This window comes from Pseudochaenichthys georgianus, chromosome 23 (assembly GCF_902827115.2).
Source record: "Pseudochaenichthys georgianus chromosome 23, fPseGeo1.2, whole genome shotgun sequence".
Taxonomy (NCBI): Eukaryota; Metazoa; Chordata; class Actinopteri; order Perciformes; family Channichthyidae; genus Pseudochaenichthys; species Pseudochaenichthys georgianus.
Genome location: NC_047525.1, coordinates 15241771 through 15259277, shown reverse-complemented (window position 1 = coordinate 15259277; position 17507 = coordinate 15241771). Strand labels below are relative to the sequence as shown.

Here is a 17507-nt window from a genome sequence, read left to right as displayed (position 1 = left end):
CAATTGTTTTTCTTTATTGGTTATTTTTTGTTTGGTCTGTTTACTGTAGGCTACGCCTAAAAGTCAATCAATCAATGTTTATTTATATAGCCCAATATCACAAATGTTACATTTGTCTCAGTGGACTTCACAGTTTGTACAGAATATCAGTATGACAATACAACACCCTCTGTCCTCACATCGTACAAGGAAAAACTTCCGGAGAAAACCCACAGTTTAAAGGGGAAAATGGGGGAAACCTCAGGGAGAGCAACAGAGGAGGGATCCCTCTCCCAGGACGGACAGACGTGCAATAGATGCCGTGTGTAAATTGAAAAGATAATACATTTTACAGCATAGGTAGACCAAATGTTTGGACATGCATGTGTCTATAATAAGAAGATGAATCCACGAGGATGTCAGCAATCTTGTGGGAGCCATCAGGGAAGTAGTATGGTGAGAGTCTGGCAGGACCGCAGAGACAGGTTCAGCCACGACTCGAAGTCCAGGACTCAGAGGATCCAGGACACACGACCACAGCAACAGGATTAGCCTCGACTCAGGATCCCAGCGTATATATGGACACAAAAAAGAGATTTGGGGGAAACTGGGTTAATCGTAACACGAGAGTACGCAGGTACAAACAGACAGAAAGACGGAGTAAGGTGCCCCCCAACAGTCCAAGCCTATAGCAGCTAAACTAACATGTCTACATACATGGACTCCCTTAGGATAGGTTGAGGGAAAAGGGTAGCAAGTAAGAAGTAGGAAACAGGTGGAGAGGCCCACGCAGGGAGAGAGGTCCCCACTGGAACCTGAATTGGTTAGAGGTAAGGAGTAGGTCTGTGGCTACGTTCCACACTCCCGGGCCGGGCTAGGCCTTCTCTGCAACCTGTTACCCTCTATTAGAACCTCGAGAGGTCAGAGAGGGGAAAGGTTTGGATAAAGTTTTAAATATAAGATCTAAGTTTTTAGGATTTAAGTGAAAGAGTAAGAACTAAAATGTATAGGTGAAGAGGCACAACGTATCTACGTCAATGCACTCTTATTAGATTATTTTATTTTATCACTATAAGCTTTATCAAAAAGGAAGGTCTTAAGCACACTTAAAAACGGATAGGGTGTCTGCCGCCCGAACACAAACTGGAAGCTGATTCCACAAATGTGGATCTTGATAAGAAAAGGCTCTGGCTCCCATTGTGCTTTTAGAGACTCTAGGAACAACCAACAACCCTGCATTCTTGGAACGCAATGCCCTAGTAGGACAGTAGGGTATAATGAGTTCTTTAAGGTAAGATGGCGCCTGCCCATTAAGGGCTTTGTACACGAGAAGAAGAATTTTAAATGATATCCTGTGTTCTATAGGGAGCCAGTGTAAGGCAGCCAGAACAGGAGTAATGTGGTCCCTTTTCCTAACTCTGGTTAGCACACGAGCTGCAGCATTTTGAATCAGCTGAAGCGACTTGACTGACTTCTTGTCAATGTTTGATCAAATATAGGTCCTGATGAGCCATCATCATAATGCCAACCACATGTTTAGGAATAACATTATCATTACACAGTACAAACAATAATAAAAAGATACTACTTCCAAAATGTTACTACTTTTATCTTTCTCTTTTAAATATTTTTGTATTCCTTCTTTATGTCCTATTTATTATATTATTTTCCTTTAAGGAGCCTCCAGGCAAACGCATTTTACACAATTGTACTTGAATCTTAACATAACTTTTAATTCAACCAGAAAGTGTCTTGATATAGGTAACCAACATGTATTCTATGGAATGAATTCAAGCTCAAACTGGTACATACAAAATATAAATGTATTAGTAAACTTGGATTACGAGGGGTGTCATACACAGATTCATATAATGGACGTAGAGCTGATAGTCTAGAGCCAGGCAGCCATGCTCAGACTTGACTTGCCCACAATCCATCTGATGCAGATCAAAACTTCAGATGATGCTAAATATTTTCAGATTCCACAGTTTCATGCAGGCCTGCTGCGTGTTTGGCTTCAGGCCTTAAATGAACTCATAAACTCCATCACACACACTTCACCGTTTTCTGTGGCTTTCTTTTGGAATATCAGCAACATTTGTCTCATGTTGCCTGTGGAATCCATTATCTGTACATAACTACACAAAGTTATTCAAGGCATTTAGTTGCCTCTTTAATACATCTGCTCTCCAGTAGCATAAGCATGTTTCACTCCATCTGTGACCACAGTTTTCCTCTGAAAAAAACATAATATACACAATATGTATATCTGTCAGGAGGCTTGCAATGATCTGTTTCTTCTTCTGAGTCTTTTAGTTCACACTGACCTCTATTGGCAGAAACAAGTGTAGAGCTCCACCGGGCCACAATATGTGATATGGCTGACAGAAGTGGGGAAAGAGGAGAACATAAAGATGGAGAGCTCTAGTTGAAATGATCTTAAAAGACAGATCATATTTCTTCGACATTTCATGGACACAAAAAGGATAAGAAAGGAAAAAACTAAATTATTTTTGATGCAGTGCTACTTGCCTTTCTGTGTATAAATGACTTAAATACACTGTGTACACAAGTTGGAATTAAACCTTTCTTACCTCTTCTCATGAAATGATTGTGACAATGTGATTTCTTCTTGATAGATAAAGTGTATATCTTCTCAAAACGTTATTGATCATCCCTTCCAAACATATCACAGTGAAAATAAACCACAATTAAAAGAGGAATGTGTCTGGAAAAAAAATGATTCCAACTTTAAGGGCAACACGTCTTAATTTTGGCTTTTATACAACCTGCAAACAATCTGAAATAGTCTTGAATTTGACTTTCTTTAATCATGTGGCATTTTGTAGCTAAAGGAAAAGAAAAGGAAGTAAAGAAAGAGATAAGGAAAGGAAAGAATAGTTGCCGACCAGGACAGGACTGTTGCTGGCGGTTCTCTGTTTAAAAACTTCTTTTAAAAAACGGTTGAATATTACTTTCTCTATTATACACTGCTCTTGCATTATATGACATTAAAGGTAGGAAGGGAAAGGAAAATGAATAGAAAATAAGGAACGAGTTAGGATGATCAGGAATATGATTTCTGAATGAAAACGATTTTTAAAGTCCCAACTCTGCCCCTCTTTAATCTGCAGTTTTCTTTCAATACATGAAAGAGAAGGCGAGGAAAGGAAAGAGGAAGGAAAGAGAGTGGAAGGAAAGGAAAGAGCGCTTTGACGATCACTGGCAGTTTTCTGTTTAAAAGGCTCTTTCAACGGTCTTACATCTCAGTCATTCTCTGTACATCCCTGGCTCTCCTCCAGCTGCAGATCTCAGATCAGCTCGGCTCAGTCTGCTGATGTGTGTTCCACTTCTGTTACAGCAGGGGGGGGGGGGGGGGGGGGGGGCTCTAGAGGAGCATTGAACACACACCCAGAGTGCATAATGAGGGTTGCACTCTTTACTTGAGAGAGATGGTGTTTATAGAGACATTATTGACTGCTGGGACTTCACCTGATGCTTCACATGCAACAGGGGCGTGGTGATGAATACAAAGAGGACAGGTCAGGGTATAGTAACCAGCAGGAAGAATACTTGTATATGCCGTTCTACTTGAATGACATGCAGATCTGATTCTATGGAGTTTGAATGCACTGATTTACTGTGACGCTTGACACAATTGCATTTCCTTCCTCTGAGCAAAGCTGATGTGTTTTGACCATTTTACATTGTGCATTATCTCCGTACATACATTAGCTTGCAATATCCTCCTACCTTGCTTTTGTTTGCATATAAATAAGTTGTTTTTGCGCATTACCGCCACCTAATGTAGATCACCAGAACACCGGTAGTAGTCTAATAATTACACTCACTCCACTCCATATGTAATAATAGCCAACAACTCCAGTGAGTACCTTTAATATAGGATTCTTGGAAGACAGTTGTTTCCAATTGAATGTGGTGTAATGTAAGGGAGACATAGCCATAGGCAGGGTGATAGAGAGATCATATCCACATTTGCTTTAATTCTTTTGATTATTCTTATTTTCACAATATATTATTTATATATTCAACCAGATGTTACATGTTTTCGCTTTTTTATAAATACATCTAATATTATAGCTTTTGGTGCGGTTGTTGGGATAAGAGGAGTTCAAATCAAACACAATAAAAATATACATATAAAATGTAGAAACTGAATGAAAACATTTGTTATACACAACTTTTTGAATTGCAAACTGTAAATTCCAGATTGCTCAAAAATTGTTTTGAACTGTAATTTGTTATAATTTGATTGCCGCTGTAAAGCAAGTCTTGACAATTAAGTGAAGTGAAGGATCTTTTAAATCAGTCAGATTTCGCCTCCACTACAATCGAGACACATCTCTGTTATCTTTTACAGACGCATACACAGGTACTGAGAATAAGTAATGAGTTTCCATCCATTAAAACCCTTGAAGATTCAATATTTTTTACATCAAATAAGGGAATAAAGCAGCAATAAAAACAAATCTCTGAAATTGAGTTAAATTTGGTTTAGGACCACTTCTGCACCTGCACTTCGGTAATGACAGAGTATTGACTTTCTCTAACAACATTAGACTGAACAAAATCAGCTATTGATTCATTCATTTGCTGCATGTTGGGTCCATTTATTGAACATGTCCGTCACTTGTTGTCAGTAAGTATACCCACGGTCCACCGAGGAAGAAGGTAAGTCAAACACTGGAACAAGAAAGCAACATTAATAGAAATGTGGTCAGATGAATGAATCAGTGTTTACAGCATCACAGCAGGTGTTTGGATGTAATATGTGTTATAGTCCCATGTCTGACCGTGCTGCAGACCTGTACCACTTACCTTGTTAGGGCCAGGCGTTACGGCCTGTTTGTTTTCCTAATGTGTCATGTGACCATGTTAAGGGGGCGATGAGAGGGACAGGACTCCGGCTGCGAGTGTTGATTTCACGGTCTATTAAGCTGCTGATGGTGGTGCTGCTGTCTGCAACCAATTCTACATCAGTTCCACCTACAAGTGGTGCTGCTCACTGTGTGACATTTACAGGAAACACACACAGAGGAAGGTGATGGAGAAGTGTGTGTAAGTTCAGACCAGTCTTCCACTTTACACTTTTACGGGGGTATGAAGGGATGTATGGAAGCCATGAGCCAAAAAGTGTTGTAAGGCAGATTTAAGTTGTTCCTTCTTGGTTTATGATATAACATTGAAATGTTAATTTAATTGTTTTTATTTTATTTATACATGTTTGCCTTTACTTTCATCTTTTTTATATACATGTTTCCTATTTTATTGATTTTCTTCTTGCATGATGTATATTGTATGTTGCATTATTGGAGTAGCCAAGGCTTTTCATTGCCAAAACTACCCTTTGAATCTATGGACAGGTTTTGCCATAACAATCTCACGAATAAGTAAAGGAAAAAGTGTTGCTTTTTTTTTGCATGATCATTTTTTTAGTTACTTTTGTATCCATCCGCGGAGGACCTGTTATAACACATAGTGTACATGCATCTTTCAACCTCTTTTAGCCAAAGTAATCAAAAGCTGATATGAAACAAGTGCTGACAGGGCATGAAAGAAAAACTCACTCCAGGTTTCCATGATGACAAGTTTATGCCGGTAACACACAGGAAGTGACTTAACTGTCCCGGTGTGCGGTAATGAAATGTCCCTTTGATGGTCTGAACACACACACACAGGCACACAGGCACACAGGCACACACACACACACACACACACACACACACACACACACACACACACACACACACACACACACACACACACACACACACACACACACACACACACACACACACACACACACACACACACACACACACACACATCAAAGCTGCTGAAACTGATCCGACACGCCCAGAATACAATGTGGAATTACGGGCCTAAGGAAGGGCATACACAATTTCTTATTGTATGTGTACTACTCACTACATTACTGTTTACTTCCCTCTGTCAGCAGCAGATGGCAGCATCGTATCATCTACCCCTTAAACACTAAGATATAGGCATTATTGGTAACTGTTTTTATAATAAAATGATCTCCCACCTGCCAAGCTTAAACATTGCATATGCATAACAATTCAGTGCATATGTTGTGGTACAATGAGGAATGAGTCTCTTCAGTTCTTCAAAGGAGTGCACAAGAAATGGTGGGAACATGTAAAAAATGACAAAAAGAAACCCTCTCCCAGGCTTTTCCTTTGATCAACACTAATTTAATTACCTGCATACCAAAGAGAGCCTTTATTTGGATATTCAGTCTCAGTCGTCTCATTTTCTCCGTGGCACAGTCAATTCAAAGACAAGGGGAAAATAATAATTCTGCACTTGCTCCATGAAAGTTAAAAACCACGTTATTGGTAATGTATGATTATTATAGTGTAGCTTGATTGAATCATAAACAAAAAGACAAAACAAAAGTTTTTAAGGCATAACGTGGCTATTTTATCCTTGAATTATTGATGCGAAATGACACGTAATTCTTTAAATATTTGCTTTAAATGAAAGGCTGATGTTAAGATATCATGCCTTTAATTGTCGCCTCTTGTTTGAATAATAGAATATGGCATTTTTGGTATTAAACGACATGAATCCCAATCATTATAGATTGTATGAAACTATTTGAATAAATAATACTTAACACAATATATGCATTACTTGTAAGGCCTACAAATCTAGCACAGTGGATATATCACCAATAAATAAATAATAATACAATAATAAAACAAAAAACTGAAAGGGACCTATCATGCAAAATGCCCTTTTTGATGTCTTTTATACATAAATATGTGTCCCCGGTGCGTCGGGGAACTCACGCAGCGTCAGAAAATAAAACCCTCTCTCTTTTCCTCCGTACCCAAATCTCTAAAAACGGGGCTACAACGGAGCTGATCCAGATTTGCGTCCGATATGACGCAATATCGGAAATGTAGGCTGGCTTTACGCCCACGGCCTTATCAGAACCGTTGCTATCAGAAACAAACAATGCCCGACTGTTTTAGCATCGCTAACACTCAGAGCTAACCTGTACTGCACAGAGCATGTGTGTGAAGAAGCAGGAAATAAAAAGGAACTCACCTTGTGGTATAACCGGCAAGAGAGAAAGCCTTTGAGCTCCGTACTGTTTCAGAAATAATCCTTGATAATCCATGATATGGCGTTTCATCACCGCAGTATCTGCCGGTAGCATCTCCCGCATGAGCTCAGCCCCCCCCCTCCTTTTTTTTTTTTAATCAAATCCTTTTTTTTTAAAAAAAAGCTTTATACCCCAAATCAGCACTTTTGAAACAGGAAGTGAAATTGAGGGATATGAGGCATGGCTAGAATGGGTGATCTGTTTGATATTTTGAGCAAAACACTTCATAGACATGTTTTTTATATATTTTTATATATCTGAGACCTATGCTATTGCCTAAAAATAGCACGATAGGTGACCTTTAAGAAACACCACAAAACTAAACCTGTGCAATGTGTTGTAGACCGGGTCCTAAACCCTCTACGTTCCCACTTCCTCTCCATTTGAGTGTCTGCTTGGATAGTCGCCACATAAAGTGCCCTTTCAAACTAACTAGTGCGTGGGAGTTATAAAACCCTCAAACAGGAAGTCTGCATCGGTCCTGATTTACCAGCTGTCCTACCTGACCATGTACAAAATGAGACAGACATTTAATATTGTCCTACAGATGTAAACGACTTTCATTCTTTTACGTAGGATCATACTGTATATACCCATGTCTAGTGTAGAAAAATGGTTAACGTGTTCATTTGATTGTAAAGTCTGTATTAGGAACTTAAGTACTTCCTGGGTCATTTTGCTCCATGAGGAACCTTCCTATAAAGGCCATTCCATCCTGGCAGAGCATGGGCCTCAGCTGGCTGTTAATCTTCATTAGCTCAAATCAAACACTTCCTCTCATCCTCTCTCTATGATCTCTCCCTCAGCTCCTCTGCTTCCCGCCGAGTTCCTCGCATCTTCCACGTTTTCCTACAGGAATGTGACGGATTGAAGACCAAGGTGTGTGTGTGTGTGTGTGTTCCAGCCCCTGAGGCACACACTAACTCTGTGGTTTAAGAGCTTCTTGTATCTTCAAAAAAACATTCACAGGGTGCTAGCGAATGGCCTGCTGATTGCCTGCATAATGCATTAACCGGCTATATTTTATCCAAATATGACCTGAATTACAGAAACATCGCCATTGTTCTGATGTTTCAATGAGCGAGACACTCTTATTTTCATCCGCAAACAATGTGTTTGTGTTTGGGCTATTGATCCAGTATCACTGATGTCTCCTCACTATAAATAGTGTGTTATTGATTGTGGGATTTATTCATGTGTTATTTATTCCCTGCATGCAGCTGAGAGGCTTCATGATTTTGAAGGTTTTCTCAGGAGATTGTAGCAAAAGAAGAGTTTGTGGAGTTTGTCAAGGTGACCTGGAAACATGGTTATCATGGCCAGGTCACTCTTGAAAAAGAGATTTTAATCGCAATCAGACTTTTACCTGGTTTAATAAAGGAACTATATATACAAACAGTGGTGAAATCAGATGTTTTACTTAAGTAAAAGTAGCAATACTAAATGAAATACTCACTTATAAGTAAAAGTCCTGTATTCAAAGTCTTGTACTTTGTTATGAGTGGTGACCCTTTTCAAAATGTATAATAAATTATTTGATTATTATTATTGATGCATTAATGTGTTCATAACAGCTGGTGAACGTGAAGCTAACACTATATGAAAAATATGTTTATTTAAATACGTTTATTTTTTTCAGCTAATAATCTGGATGTGTAAACTAACTAAAGCTGTGAAATGAATGTAGTGAAGTGAAAAATACAATATTGTCTCACAAAATGTGGTGAAGAAAAAGATCAAATGAAATTACTCAGGTGCCTCAAAATTGTACTTAAGTACAATACTTAGAAACCACCACTGGTTATAAGTAATGTATTGTTCATCAAAACACACCAACATGTGCTCCTTAACCCTTTAATTTGATATTTGTTGCACATTACTTTGTTGTGTCTTCAGAATTGCTTGCATGCATTAGTACAAAAAAAGAAAGCAATACTCTGATGTGGAAGAATAACATGTTGCCTTGAATCCACTGTCAAATTGAAATGAATTGAGTGCTTCCGGTGGCAACGTCGGCCTTCAAACCTCCACACTTGTCTAAATGTGTTGTCTAACTGTGGGGATCTTACCTTGAATTTGAAATGTTCCTGGGCGAGGGTTGATGTATCAGTCATCTTCAGACACTCACTTTGTCCCCAGCAGCACCAAACTTCTCAATATGTGTGCACAACCATCGGAATACACATAACTCCCTGGCTGCTTTCTAAAAGTGATTCTATACGAGGGAATAAAATAAAGTAAACATCTAGGAAAAAAATCTTGAGCTGCAGACAGTACAGGCCACACGCTGACAATAATAGAGGTGTAATATTATCTATCCATGGGCAGGTACCACAGACTGAGGGCAGTTTATTGTATGCCTTGCCTGAACCTCACAATCAATATTTAATAACAGACTTAGAGGACTGCTGCAGCGATGAAAGGGAAAGATGCCCTCATGTGCCGCAGAGCACATAATGTACAGCAACGTGGATATTGGAGGTATGAAGTTATAAAATATAACAAATATACCGTTCTAGCTTCGGTTTAGAGTGAGGGTAGGGGGTCAGATTCATTATTATATCCTTCAAAAAGCAGCCAGTGTTGTTCTCGATCTTCCCATACACATATTTTTGAAAATATCTCACTAAGAAAAAGAACCACATCTTATTGAAACACACATCTTTGATACCTGTGAATGAAAAGGTGAAACTTTGACCTTTGACTTCTCTTTTCTCTCTCTGTACGGGGGGGGGGGGGGATGCAGTTGTGACGGTTAGACAGTACGGGAGTGGAATCGAACACAAAAAGGACACACAAGTGGACAGGCGTCGCCCAGGACAGCGGACAGCACGGGGTGGGGTGGGGGGCGTCCCCTAAGGAGGGAACGCTAACAGCCAATAACTCAAATATACGTTTGCCTCTTCTTCAAAGAATCTGCCAAATCCAGGGTGAGCTAAGGTAACAGCTGAGAGCACATTTTGTAATAAAGAATAACAAATGTTTGCAATTCTCAGTGGAAATATAAAAAGGAAAGGGGTTTTGTAAGTCAGACAAAATGAAAAGTCAATTTCAAGTAATAAACTCAAATATTTTCATTAAAATAAACCTTGGTAAAGTCACTATGAAAGGAACAAATGCTTAGGTACAAATGGTGAACCATTGACTAATAACACATCTTATTAACTATCTGTAATTACCCATCATATGTTATTCTCCTCTGCAGCAGTATAAAGGAGTCCATGGTACAGATCTTACCCTCGGTTTGTGATAAGGCATATTTCCCAAAATGGCAAACTATTCCTTTATAGCTGAAAAGAGAATGTGTTTCTTTTGACTGGTGCCATTTTTGTTGATATTATATATGGGGTAAGTTTGGCTCTTTTCAACGTATTTCTGAACTGTCACGCGGCGACTTGGGCTACACAGTAATATACATACAAACACTTCGATGTATATTTACTATGTTTAGTGAGAACAGCACAGTGAGTTGTCACCGGGGATGGAGTCAACTTTACTGTGGTAAAAAACAAACAAATGTGAACACGAGGGTAAAAGATAGAAATGAACGAGAGACTATGAAAGAAATCGAAAGAGAGAAGAAAGGAGAGAATGGCAGGGAGAGGTTGTGAAACAGTACAACATCAGACAGCCACTGGAACATAACAACACAGAGAGAGACAAGTATTAGGAAAAATGGTTTAATATAGGAGACAGAAGCAAAAAACTGCATCACACAAGAACATACGTTTACAAAAATAATTCTGACTGCTTCAGCTACACAGTTGGTGCACAGAGAAGGACAGAGAAACCGGAAAAATCTAAACAGCTAAAAGCAAAACGTTTCTAATTAGTTGATCTCTTCATTAAACTAATACATTAATCCACTGAAGGTGACTAAATATTTCTATACCTTCTTTTTCTATAATTGTTTTATCGTGTAGACGGCACAATACAGAAGTCAAATGAAACTTACCGCTGTTGTATAGACAAACTTGCTAGAACTATTTAAAAAGCATAAATTAAAGATCTGACACTCACCTACACTCTGTTTTTCAGAAAGAAATAAAGACTGAAAGGAAGGCAGAAAGAAAGAACAACACTCAAGTGAGGAAAAATAAGTGAAAGAAATAAAGCCAAAGATCTTCTCGAATATCAAAAGCCAACGTTCTCGATGCCAGCTAGAAATCAAACTCGGGGACCAGTCAAGGTCAGGCCACACCACCAGGCCAGACAGCTTTTTTCTAAGATTTTTTTGTTGTATCCTTTAATCTCCAGTATAAAAAATTCCACTGGTACAAAATGCATAAGTACAATCAGTTGTAGAAATAGGAAAGCCTGCATTTTTTGTACTTTTTAAATCCCATCCAGTGACAGATTTCCAAGTGTTGTCAAACAAACATACATCACGCTTACAGGATCCACTGAAATGCATTGACTTTGGCTTCTCTCAAGACAATTTGAAACTACTGAAAACCTTTTTGAGAATTAAAAGAAACAAACCAAAACAAAAATATTGGATAATCTCTACAGACAACAAGCTCTTTTTTTTACGTCACGGAAAGACACAAAACATTTTTCCTCAAAAAACTTGACATAAGCCATAATGCAAAGAAACGACAAGTTCAATTTTTTTTTTCTTTCAAATTTCATTGTTTGATAAATAGCACTTAAGATAATTAAGAAAGAAGGAGAACAGAGATAGAAAGATTACAACGAGCATCGGCGATGAAAGCCCCTGAGGTGAGCCGCTCCACAGGAACTCTGCTTTACGACCCTTTTGTGCTTCGACATTTAAACAAAGACAAGATGCTTCACACTTGACGTCAGGCTGTGTGCAACTCTGTGAGATTTGGCAACATTTTTTGGGGGGGGACATCTAAAACGCCTGTACCCGCACACACAGCCATAGAGTAACGCAGATTGTGTAGCCTCCACCATTAAAGTTACGTGAATTGTGCGAAAGTGAGGTGTGAATCGTAGATGCTGCAGCGAAAAACGATGCGAAACCCTGCACACGCGCGAGTCAGAAAAAAGTGGTCCATTAACACTGATTAACCAGCTTTCATACAGGTAGTTATGGCTGTTTGTGGCTCGTGTGTAGTCCTACTGCATTTAGGAGAAAGAAAAGTCTGCTCGCCTCCCTCCACTAAAGTTTGGGTCTGAGAGGATATGAAAGCCTCCATCTCAGGCTGTTGTTTAGCCAGCGTGGACGTGACCCTTCCTCTCCAACCAACAAGCGCTTTATTTCCCCTGTCGCTAGTCCAATAATACGACGCCGCTTCTAACTCCGGTTTGCTTGGGAGACAACAAGCAGACGAAGAGCGGCTTCCTTCCTCGAGGTCATTTCACGGAGGAAAGAGCGAAACTTTGACGAGTAGGAGGCTAACTGCACACACAAGTGAATATAGACTTGGCACACATCACTGACAACATCTTCTACTCTTGTAATACTGATACGACGCTCCCTGGTTAAGGCGACTGGTGAGCTTCTGTAGAAAATAATGCTGCCTTTTCTTTCTTTTTTTTGCAGACCGTAAACTAGGCTTTCAGGGAGGGGGATGGGGGGGCAGTTGAATAGACTGACAACACTGTGCCATGTAAACGGCTCGACTACGAGAACACACTTTGGCATCTAAACATGACTTTGGCCCATTACACCACACATATGGAGTAGTCTCACAACCACTTATAAAATACGTGAAAGGATAAGAAATCAAACTTGCTCCGGAACGTCCCGCCTCTTTTTTTTTTTCTTCGGACGACGGCGTGTGCTTTTTTTTTCTTACCTCAAGAGATCGAGTTTCGTTTTTTGTGCGAGCGAGTCTTACCCTGTGCTTACATCATGAAAGCTAGCGTTCTCGTATGAGGTGATACACAAAAGTAATTATCCTCGCCGTCTCAGAAATGTTTTCAACTCAACTGAAGAGGATTTTAGCGAAATAAGGCGTCTGACTCCCACCTCAATTTAATTTTGTTTCGGCTGAGGAGCGGGACAGTGCGAGAAACCAATCGAAAGAAAGCAATCCAAACAATACGAAGTGACGCCTGTGTGCGCGAGATACTAATAGAGAGAGAAAAGGAGTGCAACAATTTGTGATAAGGCTTTGATGAATAAAACGGCTGTACAATGGCTAAAAATATCAGTGCGTGTGTGTTAAAGTGTGTTTGTGCACGCGGGCGGGCGGTAGCTGTCGCTGTCGAGGCGTTCACACTCAGGGGCTCTCATGCACAACAAGAAAGTAAACTGTGAGGTCTGCACGAGAATGTGTGTGTCCGTGTGTGCGTGTATATAGATATATATATATATATATGACACATGGGCACTTTTTTTACATCTTTACAAAGAAAAAAAGCAAACATGACATTTTCAGGCAACAAGACCACAGAATAGCAAGTTAACAAACTCTTTTTTAAATCTATATTTTTAAATATGAGGGATCCATACAAAACACTTATAATAAAATACCCATGTTATCAAATAATTTCACAAGAAATACACTGACGCGCTAGGCAGGAAGTACCTTCAGAATTTGGCACTAAACTCCACTGATCTTGTCTTTTTTTCATTATAAGACATTTTGCTGAACAACAAAACACATCTAAATATTGTTTCCCACGAGAGAAATAAAATAATAATGACATTGATGCTTCACAAGCTGACATTATATATATAGATATATTTATATTTATATATATTTTTAGGAATTTTATATAGCTAATTAACCAACAAGAAATTTAGCAAATAGGGACTCCTTAAAAAAAGAAGTAACAAAAAGAAACAAATCAACAAAGTAACTATAGTAATATGAAAGGCTTTGTCTATTGTTCAAGTAAACTGATTTTTTTGTCTTCTCTTGAAAAACATGAGACATTTAAGACCGTTAGACTTGTGATGAAACCACAACTAAACTCACGAGAAGCTCCGACGTTAACGCAGGTTACAAGTATCTTAGTATTTTTTTTTCCTCTATACATTTAAACAGTAGAAAATATAGGTCATTTCATCATGTGCATTTAAACCACGGATTGTCTATCTGTGAGTCAGTTCAGCAAAAGGTGACACAAGTAGGTAGCATTTCTCCCACCCAAACAGGGCAAATGTCTTTTTTTATTTTTACCTTTAAACTACTCTAGAAAAAAGTGGTTCTATATATAGACTTTGAATGAGAAACAGAGCCACTTAAAATGGCCTTATCAAAAAACTTTACACTGCCTGAAAAATGTAAAAACCATTGGAGAGCTCTGAGAGAGTCTAATATTGATCAGACAGTTTTTATTCAAAACTGTTTGGAAGTAGTCTTATTTTTCAGAGAAACTGGCGCGGACTGCTTCTGGCGGACTGTTTTTCATCGGCGCCAGAAGCAAGATGACGCGCCAATTCCTGTAGTGAACTTTCAAGTTTACTTTAAATGAAGAATAAAAGAAAGGAAACACTGACATAAAGAAGAAGAAGAGGCAAAAGAAAATGCAGGAAAACATATTGAATGGAAATCACTTTGCCACAGGTTTTTTTTTCTTCCAAAAAGAACATTTGTTTTTCCGTAAAAATCTCAGTCTTTTTTGTTTTTCATATGAATGCAGCTTTATATCTTTTTCACATTGATTCATTTTCTTGCCCTCCCCTCCCTTGTTGCCTCCCTGAAACCCTCCCCAGAAAACAGATCCAAATGAGGTCACATGCAAAAAAAACACAAAAAAGAACGGGAAAAAAAATCATAAAAATCCAAAAAAGCTAAAAGTTCAAAAGGTCAGTAGGCAGCGGAGGAGGAGGAGGAGAACCAGGTTATGATCAGGTGGACTCGGAAAAGACATCATAAAAAACAATGACGGGGGAGGAGGACGATGACACTTTTTTTTGGAGGGGATTTTTTTGTTTTTGTTTAAAGTTTTTTTTGTTTGGACGCCACGGAGACATGCTAGGCAAACGATGAGCTAACAGGCATGGAGATGGGTTGTTCTAAAAGGGGGAAAGAAAAAACAGGGGAGAGGAGAGAGTTACACACAGAGAGCCAGAGCACCACAACACTACAGCCTTTTTGTGAAAATCAGGAGAAACAACAACAACAAACAACAACAATGCAAACTGGCAGAACAGCAACACAACTCACAATTTTTTAGCTTTGATTTTTTTTTTATCATTTAATGTTATAGGTCTATGCTAACAATACACACACACACACACACACACACACACACACACACACACACACACACACACACACACACACACACACACACACACACACACACACACACACACACACACACACACACACACACACACACACACACACACACACACACACACACACACACACACACACACACACACACACACACACACACACACACAACAGAGACCACCCAAAGCTGTATCCATCAGATCCCAGATGGATATTGTCATTTGGGAGAAAATAGTCATATTTTTTCAGGGAGAGGGGGAAGGGAGACTTCAAATGTCTTTCCTTTTTTACATGTTCTAAATCTTTGTAAGGATGTGGTAAGGGGGGGGGGGGGGAGGGGCTACGTACAAACAAAAAATGCAAACACTCAAAGTAAAAAAATTGCGAGGACAAAGGTAGAAATTCGACAAGTAAAGAAGTAGTCCCACTACGGATGGAGAGAGGGAAAAAAGAGAGATGGATGGTTGAACGGATGATCGATTAGCACAGAGTGTGTGAATGAATAAATGACACAGAGAGGGAAGGGGGGGGTTGCGGTTTGAATGGCAGCGGAGTGTGTTGTGATTGTGGTTTCTGCACTAAAAAAACATGAAAAAACACAGGAGAACCCAAATTCCACGAGACTTCTCCACAAGGGTCTACTTTAATGATGCTGTATACTTTATAGGAGTCCAATAACTTAACGATAGGCAATAAATAAAATCCTTTTTTTTAATCTGAGGCAGTAAAAATGTTGTATAAAAATAGAACTGCTTTTTTTTATAAATAAAATTTACAGGCCTGTGGCTTTCTGTACTTTGAATTATTTTTTAAATCTCTCAACAGACATCAAGTATTTGCAGCTACTACCGTAACCCATAAACTCTTATATTATTGGAATTATCATTATAGTCTTCATCAAATTCTGGATGTTGTTTTGAAAATGCTGTTATATGTATTTTCACAACAAAGACCAATGTGATCTGACCCAGAAAAGTAGTTACTATTTATTTTTTGTCACCTTCTGAGAAATAAAAAACTGTATTTTTTCACATAAATAATAAGGTGCTAGTTTTGCTTTTTCTTCTTCTTTTGTTGGTGGAGTGTAACTGACTATAGTGTAAAGAGGCCACTGTTTTGCAGCCTTTGCTCCCGGGTTGCCAACAGGCATAGAGGGGAGAAGCAGCGGTGGCCTGCACCCAACACCGGAGGTCAAAGGTCGAATGTGCATATCGGCATGCATGTAAAAATAAAAATGAACCCTTTGCCAGGCCTCAACGAGAGAGTGGGAAAAAAAAGTTTTAAAAATCGTCATGGCTCCTTTGTCTTTACCTCAGTTCCGACTGTAACTACTCCTCAAAAATGTATAAATAATCATTGAGAAATTAAAAAAATTAGAAACAAAATTTTAGAAAAGCTACCCAAGATAGTTACTTCGATCCATTGTAAAAAAAAGAAAATAAATTGCACAAAGTAATGGCGGTAATGGAAGCGTTCATGTGTGTCAAAAAAAAGTGTAATAAATTATAATAGTTGAAAGCTAACACGAAAATCTTAAAAAAGCAAGAAAAAAAATAAACAAGGCGTGTGTGTCTCCCTCAGGGTGGTTGTAGGTCGTCTTCCCCTCCCTCCCACATCCCTCCCCCACCCCCCCCCCCCTGTACAGAGAGGTCGTGGCTCGGTTTGCTATTTTTTTTGTTTGTCATTTTCACCTTTCTTTGGGGGACTTACCCTAGCAGTGCTAACATGGGGAGCAGATAGACCCTAGTGCTAAGATCAGTACGGTTTGCTGTCGTTCTTGGAGCGCTTCAGCTGCACCTTCAGCCGCTTCATGCCGATCTGGAAGCCGTTCATGGCCTGGATTGCTGCTTGCGCCGACACAGGATTGTCGTAGCTGACGAAGCCTGAGAAAACCAGAGAAAAGTGGAGAGTTGGTGAAAAAGTAGCCGATATAACACTTGACATAGGAAGTTCCTTTTCCTACTAGCATTAAACTTGCAACATTAAGGGTCTTAAAACATTCAATTATTTAAAAAAGTTATAAAAATAGGTTTGGTTATTTTAAGTTGCATGAGTGGAGGTAAGCTAGAATGTCTAGCTAGTATGCTATTATTTGACTTACCACTGTTATTTGACTTACCACTGTTATTTGACTTACCACTGTAATGGTCTCATTTTGGATATATTTCTTAGTACACTGTCATGTTGTGCTCTGTGAACACTTGAGC

General features: G+C 39.1%; 1 protein-coding gene across 15 annotated transcripts in view; it reads right to left on the bottom strand.

Moving 5' to 3' along the window:
- Nucleotides 1–10799: 10799 nt before the first annotated feature.
- celf2 (cugbp, Elav-like family member 2) overlaps nucleotides 10800–17507 on the bottom strand; it is a 238387-nt gene continuing 231679 nt past the window's right edge. For all 15 annotated transcript variants that reach the window (XM_034075080.2, XM_034075079.1, XM_034075081.2 and 12 more), the window contains 2 exons: nucleotides 17011–17183; nucleotides 10800–15074 (listed from right to left, as the gene is read on the bottom strand). In XM_034075080.2, coding sequence (XP_033930971.1) covers nucleotides 17056–17183 — 128 coding nt within the window. In that variant the 3' untranslated portion in view covers nucleotides 10800–15074; nucleotides 17011–17055. The remainder of the gene's footprint in view (nucleotides 15075–17010; nucleotides 17184–17507) is intronic.